At 48.7% G+C, this 14,105-nt stretch overlaps 1 protein-coding gene across 1 annotated transcript in view; it reads right to left on the reverse strand.

Moving 5' to 3' along the window:
* The window catches only part of LOC149362311 (uncharacterized), a 245,156-nt gene extending 231,468 nt beyond the window's left edge, over positions 1-13,688 (reverse strand). Inside the window, exon 1 of the mRNA XM_089572985.1 lies at positions 13,560-13,688. Coding sequence (XP_089429111.1) covers positions 13,560-13,684 — 125 coding nt within the window. The 5' untranslated portion in view covers positions 13,685-13,688. The remainder of the gene's footprint in view (positions 1-13,559) is intronic.
* Positions 13,689-14,105: the final 417 nt, after the last annotated feature.

The raw sequence follows: 14,105 nt of genomic DNA on the forward strand, positions 1-14,105 counted from the left end.
CGCACTGACAGAGCAAACATTTTTGGCAAGTGAGTTTAGACCCCGCTGGGTCCTTTTTGCACTCAGCGGTCCCGCACTGCAACAGCTTGGTCATGTCGTGACATGATGTCGGCAGCCTGAGTCACCGCAGCAAGCTGCGATGTCGGGTCTGCACACGTGAGCAAGACCTCCCAGTCTTCCCAGCTCGAGATGGCGTGCTGTTCCGGTGGGGGAGGATCAGCAGGGCAGCTGGAATGTGTTGGTGCTAAAAGATTTATTAGATGCACTGGGGTTGGTGTTAGGGGAGAGTGCAGGGTTTCACCGCTCACTTGCTTGGGTGGTACTTTTTATTCCGGGACACCATTGGCGGTAGGCGCTGCCCTGGTGTTTGAACCTGAGCCTTCTGGAGCTCCAGGTCCAAGCAGTCGGACAAGGTCGCCTCCCAGCCCTCTATCTTGGCTGATTTATTCTTAATCCCGGATTTTTCTGAGACGCTGTAAGTTTTGTGACATGTGGCAGACGCATATCACATGGTATGGGCAGCCGAAAAGGATTTGGGAGAGTGGTTGGTTGAGGGAGGTTTAACTTCCCAATGCAACTCAGGCTATGAGGGAACGCCGTAGCGAAGGACTTCGGAATTTTCGACCACCTGGGGGTTCTTTAACGTGCACTTACACCGCATAGTTCACGGGCCTTTAGAATTTTGCCTCCATCCAAATTCTACCGCCTCCGCCGGGATTGAACCTGTGTCTTTTGGGTCAGCAGCCGAGTGCCAGAACCACTTCGCCGCCGCGGCGGACATGAGCGAAAGTGTGGCGTGAGGGTCACCGCATAGGGAGCATGCAGGCGACGTGCCACAATAGTGGGTAAAGAGCTCAGGGGATGTCAGAGAGCGGGTCTGGAGGCGTCTGAAGAGGATCTGCTGAGAGTGCGTAAGGGAGGGGTGGGGACGGGTGTTAGTGCAATGCTCCAAACGGGAAGCACAACCGCCACGTACCTCAAAGCTTGATTGAGGTGTCCACTGCGCCTTTCCTTTCTTGCACTCCAAAGCGTGATTGAGGTGCCCACTAACCCAGGGAGCCAATTATGCACATTTCCTTCACTCAAAATCAATGGAGTCTACAACGTTAACGCCAATGAACTCAATGAAGGCCGGCGGTCTATTGCTACAGTGCCTACCTCAGAGTTTCGTCTACATTCTGATAAGGCAGGGTAGGAGGGTAATAGCACTTTTGCACTGGAAAAAAGGAGGGAGCGCCCAGCGATAACCTTGAAGCCTTGTCATAAAAAGTTAAAAGAACAGAGTCGGTCCCCCCCCTCCAAGTGATCACATCAAGCGATAGCATGCGGTGATATTTATCACCACTGCGCAGGCTCATGCACGCACCAGGGCGGAATATTAACTGTGGACCGCTCATTGCTGTGAACGCCCTTGTCATACGCCGTGCAGACATGCGCACTAAAACACATCCACACCAAAACATTAGGAACTGTGTTGGAAAGCGAAAAACGAGGGAGTGAGTGGCTTTATTAGCGCTTGCCTTGCGAAGCCTGGGCACGTAATCTTATTCTCCCTCCCGGGTTTTTTCTTCAGTGTTGCGGAGGCAGGGGAGATGGAGCTACTAGAGCGATGGTTGAAAGAGGTGAAGAGGAAGACTGAAGGGGTGCCCTCCGAGAAGTCAATGTTCGACGTCTGAGCCGTCGGCTTCCCTTCTGTCCTGCTGCGGGGTAGCGGCTAAGTATCGGGCGGTGTTGCGCTGGCTTGCCCAATTTCTCCTTGTTTGCTGTGCCTGCTAGTGTTCCAGGGTGATTGGGCGCGAGACGAAGGCTTAATGCGTACCTCTTCTCCCGGCCAGGGGTTTTCCCCTTGGTCGGCCTGTCTTCCTCAGGACCAGCTCCCAATTGATGTCTTTTTCCGCAGTGGAGTAACCAGCATTTTCGTGGCTTTAGTTCCTTCCGATGGTTGCGATCGATTTGAACAACCCGGAGGCAGTACAGGCGGCCCTTCAGACTACATCGCCTCACTACAGGCGGATCACAGATGTGCGGCAGTTCGGCAGGGGAGAGATCATGTGGAGGTCACCGGACAAGGATTTTTTCGTCGAGCGCTTGAAGTGTACCTCCTTCATCAACCACCCGGTGAACTGTGAACGCATTCATACCGCCTCATCTAGCGTGTTCCAAGGGCTTATTCAAGGAGGTCGACCCTAGATTGAGCCCTTTGGAAACGCTTGAGAACCTTTTGTCTGCACGCGTCATCACTGTCCATCGTTGCAGCAGAATGGTCGACGGAGTAAAAATTCCTACAGAGTATTGGGAATGGGACATCCCACCCTGTCTCACTGTTGTGAATGGGGCATCTAAGCCTGCTGCCACTGTTGTGCAGAGCTGAGCGAAAAAAATGGTCCAGGCGACGGTGAGTCAATGAAATGGTTATGTACAGTATGTACAAGGGCTTTACATAATCGGCACAAGGAGCACGAGCACAACGGGCTAGCACAAAGGAGCAGGGCGATGCCCCGGGAGAGCGTCTCTCTGGCGTGATGTGTCGTCGTCTGCTGCCTGTCTGCTGCTCTGGCTCAGCGCGGCTCTGTTTTTATAGCCTCCGGTGATGGTTGCAGCAGCCAGCCGTTCGAACCCTAAAATCAGGTTACGTTACTGGCCACCGTTCGAATTGGACGAATGGACGAGAGGTGCTCGGCCGTTGAAAGATTGCAGCCTGGAAAGGGCTGCCGGCGAAGCGTCGGTTGAGTCTCGCGCCGACGCTAGCGAGGAGGTGAAGGGACTGCGCCGGGCGAGCCAGGATGAATCATGCTGCAAGCCGCGACATGTCGGAGAGCCCGAGCTTTCTTTGCGCAAAGGTGGGCGCACGGCGCTGGTTTCCACGGGTGCCAGCGGAATGTGTGCTCGCGAGCACAAGAGTCCGTCATAGCCACATTTACAGGAATAGTGCGCCCTTCAGTGATCAAAGTATGGCCATTGGTCTTTCGAGTGGATGCATTTAACTCTCGACCCCTTCAGTGTCAGAACGGCTGGAGATTTGGTCACCGCGGCAAAGGCTGCAAATCGTGCTTACGTTGCTGTGCATGCGGCGAAATTCATGATACGATGGAATGTCCCGCAAAATGCAAGAGAGAAGTTTGTGTGGTGGTGCCCACTCTGCTGACTCGCCTGACTGTCTTGCATGGGCTCAAGAAGTTCAGGTTCTAGAGCTAATGGATAAACGCCGATGCACGCGACGAGAAGCCTTTGCCGGAGTCAGAGAGCCTCAGGTTACTCTAGTAAGGCCGCCAAATGCCCACCCGCAATGGAAGCCTATTGGTCACAGGCAATCATATCGGCAGTTGAAAAAGCTATGACAAACGCAATGGAACGCATTATGGAAACCGCATCCACGTTAATTTCACAGGTCATAGCTACCCAGATGTCCATCTGCTGCAGGTACCCACCGCTCCGCTCTTGTCTTGTGTGGTTTGGGAAGCTCCTCCACCTTCTGTGGTCATCAAATGCGCTCCACAGGGTCAGAGTCAGTATGAGCGACAAACGACGGCTAAAGTATCTCTACCTAACAGTGTTATGGGCGCATCCTCTGTCGAATGTGTTGATATGGAATTCGATATCCGCGCCCAAAAACGAAGTGGGTCTGCTAGTATTGCAGGTCCATCTTCTCTACAGTCCAAGTCAAAGAAAAATCCCGGTAGTCCAAATTCCGAGAGCAGGATTCTAGAAACGGCAGTTGCCTCTGCGGCACTCCCTCCAAGATAGGGTCGTTAAGTGTACTGTAATGGGATTGCTGATCTATATTCTCAGCTTCAACAGATTTAAAATGTCTATGCAATGAACTTCTACCGGATTTAATTGCGTTACAGGAAACATGGCTTTCTACAAATTTCAATTATCATCTCAAACATTACCGTTAGTTCCGGCTTGACCGGTCATCACGAGGAAGAAAGTTGTTAGTATTAATTTCTATAAAGCTTTGCCACAGGGCATCCATTTCTTTTCAGTAGGCGGACAACCAATGTGAAATCCTTGCGGATGATCTCAGTATTCCAGGTCAAGAGCCGTTTAGTGTACCTAATGCATATTTGCCTTCAGGTGTGCACGACACTTCGCCCCTTGACTCACTCATGTCTAGTAGCGATATCAGGTTTTATGAGATGGGGATTTCAATTCGCACCACGTGACGTCGGGTATAAAACAGACTGTTCGGTTGTAGACTATTTGACTGAGTTTGTGACAACATTGTCAGCAACAATTGAGAAACCACTACATTTGTACGTGGACAATGCCGCTCTGCCTTAGACTTAACTTTTTTCTCCCCAGGAGTCCCAGTTACGTCTTGGGCGCCTGTTGACTGTGCAACAAACAATGATTATCTGCCGATTAGTTTGAAGCTCCGAATGCAGTTCGGAATGCATAGCGACACATCTATGCTCAGTGTTGGACGTGCAAGGCAAAAGTCTGAGTTCTTGGTCACTGGAACCAAGGGTGCAGTCGCCAACAATTGGTGGAACGCTGAGTTCATGCGTGCATATAGACGACGGAAAGCAGCATGGAAGAAACTTCTCCCTAATCAATGCCCAAAAAATAGGTTGGATTATAAGTGTGCCGCAGCAGCATTTAAGCGCACTGTCTCCCGCGCGAAGGAGTATATTACAAGTCATTACGATTTTCTTTCGCAATCAGGAAATAAACGGGCTTTCTTTAGTTTCATGAGGAGCAGAAAAGTGATTCCGCCGGCTGTCAACATTGAATCCCTCGTTCAATATCCTGCTGATATCGCCAAGGCCTCAGATGGCATTGCGTGTGGCCTAGAGCGTCGGTTTACATCTGCACTTCGTTTTCCAGCTACATTCACATGCATCTCAAGTGATTTTATTCAGGTCACTTTGCCTGAGCATTCGAAAATTGGTTTGCGCCTATCCCCAGCGGCTCCCGGCCTCGATAAGTTCACTTCATCTATGATCAGAATTTTGTTGAATGAATCTTCTGAAGACCATTCCCTTAAAGGCCCTTGGATACCCCTTGAGTGGCGTCTTGCGGAAATAGTTCCACTACTTAAAAAGCAAGGGGAAGGTTTCACTTTAGACAACATACGCCCGATTTCATTAACATCGAATTTAGTGAAATTGGGGGAACGGGCCCTTCTCCGTCGTGTCATGTCTTTCATTTCAGCAAATGATCCCTTGAATCCTTGTCAAATTGGTTTGAGGCCGGGCTGTTCGATTTGGTGTGCTCAAACTGGCCTTAGAGCCGTATTAAATCATCTCGCAACAGTAAAGAGTTTGCCCCACTTATCTGGATGTCAGTAAAGCCTACGACAGCGTCGAGCAGTCGACGCTGTTACACAGATTACAGGACCTTAATTTCTCAAACTATTTCGAAGCCGGGACCTCTGCTTCCTTGGAAAACAGAATTTTATTGAGGTCAAAATGATGTTTCTTCTAGGAAATTTCGACAGAAAGAGGTGTATCGCAAGGGTCAGTTTTTTCGCCTGTTCTTTCTAACATCTTTCTCAGCTCAATTCCATCCATAATGTGAAAACTTACGTGTACACCGATGACATCACATTTTTGCCTGTGCAAGTGATATTCACTCTATCAAACCTTGCAGAGTTACCTCAATATCATTCACAGCTGTCTAGGAAGCATTCATCTGTTCCTGAATGTGAAGAAATGCGCCTTGTTAGTCTTCCCGGCTTCTCATCCTGTTTTTGCGTTGCTTATAGAAATCGCACAACTCCTCGAGTTCAAACAGTGAAGTATCTTGGAGTGATATAGGGCACAACTCTTTCCTGGCGGGCACACATTGAGCAAGTTTCTGCAAAAAGAGTTCGGGCCATTGGCATCCTGCGTAGTCTTTGCAGCGCTAGGTCTGGCATGAGAAGGCACACACTCCTGCTGATCTACAAAACCTATGTCCGCCCAATTTTAGAGTTCGGCTTTGTTTTATTCTCAGGAGCTCCTTACTATACACTTCGCCTTCTTGTGCTCTTGGAGCGTGAGGCGTTCGGCCTTTGCCTGGGGCTTCTAAAATATGTAGCCAATGTTGTCCTGCACCTTGAGGCGCTAATAACATCTTTATTAGCTAGGTTTCGCCTTTTAAGTCCCAATCTTTTTAAACCCGCCACCCCCGAGTGGCTCTTCTTCGTGCGCGGCAAATCCTGGCACTGCCTCGGACAAGTCCTCGGACCACCACACGGACATCCCTGTACACGCTGGCGTGCTTCAGGAGCCTGCCCTTGCCCACCATTCCGGAGGCGCCTCCTGTGCCCCCGTAGGACCTGGAGTCTCCCAGCTCTCGTGGTCGCCTGGTCTCTCGCAGAAAGTAAGGCTTCCGGAGTCGCCTCAACCCGCCCGCTTGGAGTTGGGCACGGACGCTGACGCCATGCGGGCTCATGAACAGACGATGACGGTGATTTTGGACAAAGAAAGTAAGATAGGTCCTGCTGCTCGCGCAGTCCTACTGTCTCTGGCATGGGACCTATACCGTCAAACGGCGCATTTTTTTTGCGTGCGCGGTAACCGAAACCAACTTCCTCCTGGGCCAGGATGGAGTCCCTCCTGGGACCAACTCCCTCCACCCACGAGGGAGCACCCTTAGATGAGTGCCCTGAAGTGCCCCCATCGGAAAAAATGCATGTATACCACCTACGCGCCCAGCCCCTCCCATAACGACGCACATAGGCCCCCCATTTGCGGTGGCATAGTGGTCACTGCATTCGCTGTTCTTAGCTCTTTCCTCAGTTTCTTGCCTTTGGAGTCATCAGCACCACCGCTGGACACCCACAGGTGGCTTTGGGCACCCACCTGCCTCCCCGACATACGAGACCAGCACCTCTCGTATACCGTACAGATTCATAACTACTAGGCCACTGCTGTGGTGGTTATGATTAACGCAGCCACTCTAATATATCATCTGTAACATGCATCCATTTATTTCTTCGGGACGGCAGGCCAGGCACTGCTGGATCAGTTGCTCTGGAAAGTCAAGTGTCTTGCGAATTTTTTCCTTCGAAGAAGGTTGAAAACTCCATTCCTCGCGTACTCAAAAGGCAGCCGCATTGTAGCCGATCGCATGAGCGACTGATTTTGCGTTCAAAGTTTTGTAACTAAGAACTAATTATAACCGAGGCACGCCAAAATGGCATACTTTTACGTTTTTTTTTATTGCGAAGAAAGCTTCCGACGCTTCAAAGGCGTAAAAATTTGAAATTAGTGTCTGCTGAAATTTATCGAGCATGCTTTCTTCTCGCCAAACGAAAGATCTCACCCGAATAAACGTAAATAGCGGGCTCGGAGTCTGAGAAACACGCCAGAACAATTTCAACGGATACGGAGGACAAACGTGAAGTTGGTATGCATCGACTGGTTACCGCAACGTATGGGAAATTCACTATTTACGGCGAAAACGGCGTTTCTATAAAGGTTTAGAAATGTCGCAAAATGAAATCGAATTAGCCACCACCGGCGACTTTCTCAACCAAGATGCGATGCGTCACGGCAGCTTTTTATTCGGTGATTCCCGATGCTGGGATGCATCGCCATCCATTTAGAAACGAAGTCAAGAGTTTTGACATACAAGTTTTGAGTCGAGCGATGGGGAAAAATTTCCGCTCTTTAAATCCAGTTTTCCAGCAATAAATGCGTCTTTAGCTGCTTGAGAGGCATGAACATATCTTTCAGAAAGTCCCGTCGATACAGCGTTTCCGAGAACAAAAATCAGATGTAGCTTTCCTACTATTTGCAGAAGTCTGCAAATCAGCATCTCGCAAGGCTTGTTGTCCAAACTAATGGTCTCGTTCGAAGACGGTACTCTCGCATTCTTGTGTATATGATAAAAAACAAGTTCTCCCTTTCTGTGTAAATTCAGGAAATTCGTCAGTTGACTTCAAGGGGGACGGAAAAGATAGAGGGTTGTACGACGCCTTGCTCCTTGTGCGCTGTTGAAGGCAGCGGGCGACAGTCCGCAGCTTTCGTTTCCGCGAAGAACGCCAGAGCGCTGTCTACGAAATACACATTTTCGCTGAAAAGCAATCGTTGCGGAGAAGGTGACTTGCAATTTTTCGACACGGGAATGTCGCTTTCAGTTTGGTAGCCGCCGTCAACAAACCCTGGCATTAGAGACACACAACTGTCTGCCGCCTGGACAGTATTAACGAAGATGCGTAGACATTCTGCAAAAACTATATTTTGAAACTATCAGCTGATTTTATAAACGTGTCATTAAGTGGTGATACCTTTCACAGGTTTTCAGTTACAACTTTTCTGGGCGCAAATGTAGCCAGGACGAATAGGCAGGAAAGCTGCGGCAGTGTTGGAAGTTAAGTATGGAACAGAGTACGCATTGTATGTATCATATTGCTACCATAGCATCGAACCGATTAACATCGTAAAAACACAGAAATCAGTGTGCTTGTAAGCAGCAAAGAGGTGCGCATGAAAGCAAGCAAGGACACGTCAGATATTTTGCTGAAAGTTAGTGCTTGCTGCAGCGCTCCTCAGTAACTCTCAACACTGCACGGACGTAAATCGGCGTGGAAACACGAGGTGACAGTTTTGAGCCCAAAAAAGGGGTGAAACGCGAAATGCAAGCCGGCGACAAAAGCTACCTCGCTGCCGGCATCGAGTCGTCGGCAGGCAGAATTCAGAAAAAAATCTAATTTGCAGGATGGCAGAGAAGCCAGGACAGGGGTAGGAAACTTCCATATGAGCTTTTTCCAGATGAGCTTAAAATCGCACGGGTAACAGTGATACATAAAGGCGGCTCAAAAGACGATCTTAACAACTACCGCCCCATATCGCTATTAAGTGTTTTTGCGAAAATATTGGAATGCCTTATACATAAACGACTTGCTGCATATGCAACTGCTTTTCATTTAATCTCTCCCAAACAGTTTGGCTTTTGCAAAAATAAGTCGACGAAACAGCACTAATTCAGATTAAGGAGAAGATAATCGAGAATATCGAACAAAAGCTTTTTACAGTTGGTATCTTCCTCGACTTAAGGAAAGCGTTTGATTCCGTAAACCATCGCATACTAATCGAAAAACTAAATGCTTATGGAATTCGGGGACATGCCAATAACTTAATTCAAAGTTACTTAAGTAATCGAAAACAGTTCGTTAAACTGGGTGATTATGTGTCCGAATTGAGAACTATAAATAAGGGTGTACCACAAGGGTCAATCTTAGGTCCGCTTCTTTTTTTGTTCTATATTAATGATACTGAAAATATTCCTTTCACTCAAGACATACTCTTGTATGCAGATGATAGAAATGCTTTTTTTTCCGGATCAAAATTGAAAGAAATAGAAGAAGCAGCCAACACTTGGCTATGTAACTTATCGAACTGGCTTATTAGCAATGATTTGCAGTTAAACATAAAGAAAACAAAATATATCCTATTCAGAGCAAGAAACACACCTATTGACTACGAAATTAATCTCACCTTCCACACTGAAAGTTTGCAGCAAACAAAAACCATTAAATTCCTCGGTGTCCACTTTGAAGAGTTTCTGAGCTGGAATGAACATGTAAATCATTTGAAATTAAAAATGTCGAAAGTAGTTGGAGCATTATGGAGGGTGAAGAACCTGATTCCAACTAGGTACAGATTAAATACATATTATGCAATCATCCAATCCCACTTAACTTAGTGTCTTTTGATTTGGGGGAAAACAACTAGAGGTAACTTGCAAACGTTAACAATCATGCAAAAGAAAGCCATTAGGGCTCTGGAAAGCTTAAATTATAATGAGAGCACAAGGCCTTTTTTCAAGAAATATGGGATTTTTTATCTTGAACAGCTCTATTTATACAAACTTGCACTCTACATATACACCCAAAGGAAACAAAATTCCCACAGCTTTGATAATACATATCTGATGAAAAATGACAGCTTTTGTTTCAGGAAAATAAATTACATATTACCACGTTTACGAACAAATTATGGATTACAAAGCATGAAATACCTTATTCCCAACGCTTTAAACGAGAACGCGGTGTTAGCTGAAGCTATCAATTATCCTTCTATTAATACATTGAAAAGATTTTTGCGCGAAATTTTCATTGTGTGGTTGTAGTTGGGTTCACGGTTTTTGTGAATTTCTATAATGTGTACTTTCTTTTCGAGTGACTGCTTTTGAGTGGAATGGACTGTATTTGATTTATGTTTATCATACTTATTTGTTGTACATTATTGATTATAAGTGTCTCTCCTGATGGATTCTGTATTTTTCTGATGGTTTCTGCACAAGGTTTTGCTAAAACAGTTTTTATTTTGTTTGAATGTTGGCACGAGTGTTGTGCACAATTTCAAATATCATGCTAAATTGTTTTCGCTCAAAGTGCTTTGTTCGTTTTTCTTCGTTAGTTTATGATTTGTTTATTCGGAGTGCATCGCTACCAACTTTGTTGTGGGGTCAGGGGACCCAGCCAGGTACAGGTATTGTACCTTTTGTCCCCGGCCCTTAGTTTTCTGTACTGAGAAATAAAATGTTAATAAACTCAAACTCAAACTCATATAAACCACTGCCCAGCAAATACAGACGCCAGCGCCCACTCACCCGCAGCGGCCGGAGAGAAGCCAACTAGAGCGTGGTAGTGTTGTCATGACAACGGTAACCGGCAGAGAAAAAAACTTCATGCGCGAATTGGATTCGAACCACTGCCGTCGAAAGAAGCGCAGCCTCGTATCGCGGTAGCCTAGACTGCTCGGCCACGCCCGCAGGATTACCGCGCAACGTCCGTGGGCAGTAATCATACAGTTCTAAGCATCCGTTCACCTCCAGTCGCCAGTTGCACTTTAGTTGAAACCGAAACTAACCGGATTTTCGTACTCTTGGCGGGGCTGGCGAGTTCCAGACGCTTCGTCACGGGCATGCTTTCTTATCGCGAGGTGCTTACCTGGCAGTTGGCGGCGCGTGTCATGTCCGCTGCGATTAACACCGCTGGGCCACACATGTCAGGACAGCTTTGCTGGTACCGCTTTTCCAACGCTGCCACTCGCCTTAGTCAGGCGGATGCCTCTATATGCGCAGCATTTATATTAATCTTTCTGGGTACTATAAACTGTTGCCTTGGTCACGGTTACCGTGACCATGAGAACGCCTGGCTTCGCGTACGCGTACTGTCAGCCCATTTCAACAGGTCCACAAGAAACTAGCGTACAATTAATTTTATGGAACGTGACTTTCGCAAAGGAATCCACCAGGACGCATTGCTTGAGACGTCAAATGTTGCACTGCACAAGTCGGTGCAGAAATAGCATGCACACACCCATACCAAGGTGTACGCGTGCACTGCGTGTAAACAGGTTTCCAAAAAAATAAAACAGCATGGGAGCGTGAGAGAATTCTAGCGCAATCTAGAAGCCGAAGAGCATGCATGCAGACAGGGAGGGTCCGGCAGACCCACCACGCTGCTTTGATGGTCGCCTTGTTGCCGGCCCAGACTAAGCCGCACTGCTTTTGTCAGAGTGCGCTAGGGGTGCTTATCATGATTCTTGCAAAGATTCAATGGCACACAACACGCCTGAAGAGTTGGGTTTATAGCGGACCGCGCTTTCTGTTTCGTCAAGAAAACAACCACTTTCACAGCGCGTGCTCGCATCGGTACGCGCTTCACGATGATTGAGCAACCGAGCCACATCGTGCCAGCGATAACCCGTGCCTGACTCATGAAAACACCCCTTTCAACATTGATAAGAGCTGCATGGCTTAGCCCGTGCTGGCGATATGGCGAGCATCGGAACTGCAGGATGGGCGCCGGTCCTTTTGTCTGCACGCGCTCCGGCTATTACAGCGCGCTGGGAACCAATTGCAGCAGTTGGGCTAACGCTCGCGGGTCCATTTTACTTTAGGGGCAGCTGTACGCTAGTTCATCAGGGCTTCGGTAACAATCATAACATCCGCGTTCATAGCAGAGATAATAGCACCGGTGCAAGCGATATCAAATAGCCGAGCCCGTGTAATGGGGTTGAGTGTGCGCCTGCGGTTGCTTTTAAGACTGAATCCTATCGTGCTTGCGACGAATGTGCTAGATTTAAAGACATGAACCGTTCAATGAAAGGTGCCTTGAATTAAAAAGAAAAGATGCGTCTAAAGAACTCTGCGCTTCCTACTGCTACCAGAAAGGTTAAAACTACGTAAAAGACGAAGAAAACGAGGAACACACAAAACGCCACGGGCGCAGATGTGTGTTTCTCGTAGTCCGCGTCCTCGTCTTTGAGGCAGTTTTAACCTTCCTGGAACCATGAACCAACTAGCCCGCAAGAACGTCCTACTAAAGTACTGCTACCCCACTTCCTTATGGTAAGGATTAGAGTGCTCAAAGGACCGCGCTTACAACTTGTAAGACGGGTTTTTACACGCACCCTTTTAGTATTGTGTTTATTTGCTGGGTTGACAACTTGCAAGGAATGAGCCGATGGACCTGTAGCATTCCGCCACAGCGCGGGGTTTCGAATTAATCAAACGTTACGGACCTTGCCCCGGCTACGGTCTTGTGCACGCATCCGCAGTGACGTTCAGGCGTTTAGCAGCGAAGTGAAGGAGAGTCAGTTCACGGGTGACGCTTCACGCGTGCCATATTTTATGCGAAGCATACTAGCCGCTCAACCGAGCTCTTCCTTGCTGCGCCGTGCGCGGCCGCGTAGCTACCACTTGAACTACATTGGCGCACCACGTGATATGACGTCACAACAGCTGTGAAAGCGGGGCTCAACTCATGCGCTCGCTTGCGGACGCGCAGCCTCCACCGGCGGCCTAACTCCCGCTCCTTCCGCTAGGGGCGCTGAAGCCACAACAGCTGTGAAAGCTGGGGCTCAACTCGTGCGCTCGCTTGCGGACGCGCAGCCTCCGCCGGCGGTATGCTTCGCATCCTAGGCTTAACCATAAGCTAAGCCAGGCCATTTTTTTACTTCAGATTTCAATACCGCATGCGCGTCTAGCCCGGATGAATAAAAGGCCGCTTTGCACTGTTCCCATAGATTACGTGGTTTCGAGAAAGTTGGCGCCGACTGCCGCGGTCCCTTCAGCAGAATTTCGAAGCTGCACAAAGCAGCAACACGTTCCCCGGCTTGGACAGCAAGGCTGCAAGCTCTGGGAAAATGTTTGTGGAATCACCATCACGACTCTGTAGCGCCGTGCAACGCGCTGGGATAAATGCTGACCTAGAGAAGAATGGGCGGTTCCATGTGGACATGCCTCGGGCAGGAATAAATTCCTCTCAGATATGAACCACACTTTCCGTAGTCGTGGCGCTTTCTGCGATCAGTGCAGGAAACGGCGATGTCACCAACCGTGATCTGTTGAATTTATCGCAACTAGTTCTTTAACAGCCCGATAAGTGAGTCATGCGTTAACAATCTGAACGCCTTACTGCAGCGCCAAGAAACGAAGGAAAATACATTTCCGCCCGATGGCCACTCGTCGACCGTCATTGGTATGTTTGGCAGCCGGAGGAGAAAGGCCATCCCTCACAACCGTCCCGCAGTAGGCTCAAGGGGAGCGTTGTGGGTTGTAAGACATAGCGCATTGCCTTCGTGCATGCACAACACCGTCGTGTTCCAACTCACCTGTCTGTTTTAGCACGCGTTGAAATGTCGAGTTCCGGAAAGAGGCATGCTTCGTCTATGGTGTCTATCCACCATGGCGTGCGATAGCCTTCACTGTCCAAAGAGGCGTCCTCGTTTGCATCCATTACGTTCAAGCGTAGACTCCAAGAAAGGCACCTCACACTTCAGGCAAGTCTTCGCGCCGGAGACTGCGAAGGGAGGCACCACAGCGGGCGAAGAAGTCTCACCACCGATTTCCGCGGCCAGCACAGCACGCAGCATTCGAAAAAACTGAGAAGCGCGATTTAGAGAGGCGGTGCTGGCTTATCAGGGCCCGTCGGTTCAGTTGTCGAATGCGAAGTCACGCATGCTAAACGGCGGCCGTTGTTACGAGGCTGTCAGCATGGAAATCGAAATGCAAGTCATTTCGGCTATCTCGGAAATCGTTCTACGCTTAACGCGCGCGCAATGTAGCGCTTATCGGCCCAGATTGCTTACTTGCCTGCGTGAAAAGGGGAACTCATACGCCCGTACTTACTCGCACCTTCTGACGCGGCGGCGGCAGCC

The sequence above is a fragment of the Amblyomma mixtum genome, chromosome 2 (assembly GCF_055824585.1).
Source record: "Amblyomma mixtum isolate Tamu chromosome 2, ASM5582458v1, whole genome shotgun sequence".
Classification (NCBI taxonomy): Eukaryota; Metazoa; Arthropoda; class Arachnida; order Ixodida; family Ixodidae; genus Amblyomma; species Amblyomma mixtum.